This window comes from Priapulus caudatus, unplaced genomic scaffold, assembly GCF_000485595.1.
Source record: "Priapulus caudatus unplaced genomic scaffold, Priapulus_caudatus-5.0.1 Scaffold170, whole genome shotgun sequence".
Lineage (NCBI taxonomy): Eukaryota > Metazoa > Priapulida > Priapulimorpha > Priapulimorphida > Priapulidae > Priapulus > Priapulus caudatus.
Window position 1 is genome coordinate 571272 of NW_014577231.1, and position 1007 is coordinate 572278.

Here is a 1007-nt window from a genome sequence, read left to right on the forward strand (position 1 = left end):
TAGGTTAGGGTTATGGTTAGGGTTAGGATTAGGGTTAGGGTTAGGGTTAGAATTAGGGTTAGAATTAGGGTTAGGGTTAGGGTTAGGCACATTGGTTTTATTGGGATACATGTTCTCTATCCATGGGCCGGGGTTTTTTCGCGCCAATAGCGGCGTACGGGCCGCATTAGCAGCGCATGCATTTTGCATGCGATCTCACAAACTTTCAATGCACCCCGTTCTGTCCCAATAACCCTCACCAAAATATAAAAAAGGTTATATGGGACAGAATTATTCGGTCTATAGCTAGCCATGGCTTGAGGTGTGAACTAGCTTGGGTAAAGCCAGGTAGTCAGCCTTTAGCCAAATGCCACTGAGGGTGGTCACAGCCAGAGTTTTTTTGCGCCCTCAGTGGTTCTTTTACGTCCCCATTGGCTAGTATTTCTAGAGACGGGAACGCCATTTTACGTGGTCATCCGAGCCACGGGAGATTCACAGTCTCCAATGTTGAGAGACAGGTTTTTACACCTTGAGAAAATTCACTGCCCCGGCCGGGGTTTGAACTCGCAGCATAGATGTAGTATCTACACACGAAATAACGACAATTGAGCTGATATAACAGTTTCTTTGTATTATGAAACTTACTAATGATCTAAAAGTGACCTTTTCCGTAATTTCCGCGCCGCTATTAGTATTATTAGCTTGCTCGTCTTCAGCGGGGGCTGCCATTTTACAACAATCCCAGAATGCAACATGGGTGATAGGAAAACCCAAACTCCGAAAGGGGCGCTGCATGAGGAAAACCAAAACAGATGACACATGACCACTATTAAATCACTACTATAGCCTATACCGTTCATTAGTTATAGCCTGTTAGGTTACATCACTGATCTCTATAATAACATCAGTTATTATAGAGACTAGCTATTACCCGTTCTCCAGACGGGTTTGAGTGGGGCCTGTTTTGAGGATGGCGTTTTAACCATTTATCTCTCACTTTTATTTGAGGATGTATTTACAGTAAACGA

At 43.8% G+C, this 1007-nt stretch overlaps 1 protein-coding gene across 1 annotated transcript in view; it reads right to left on the minus strand.

The window, feature by feature from the left end:
- Nucleotides 1-755, minus strand: part of LOC106806634 (probable ATP-dependent RNA helicase DDX47) — a 27150-nt gene extending 26395 nt beyond the window's left edge. The window contains exon 1 of the mRNA XM_014808637.1: nt 625-755. Within this exon, the coding sequence (XP_014664123.1) occupies nt 625-708 (84 nt within the window). The 5' untranslated portion in view covers nt 709-755. The remainder of the gene's footprint in view (nt 1-624) is intronic.
- Nucleotides 756-1007: the final 252 nt, after the last annotated feature.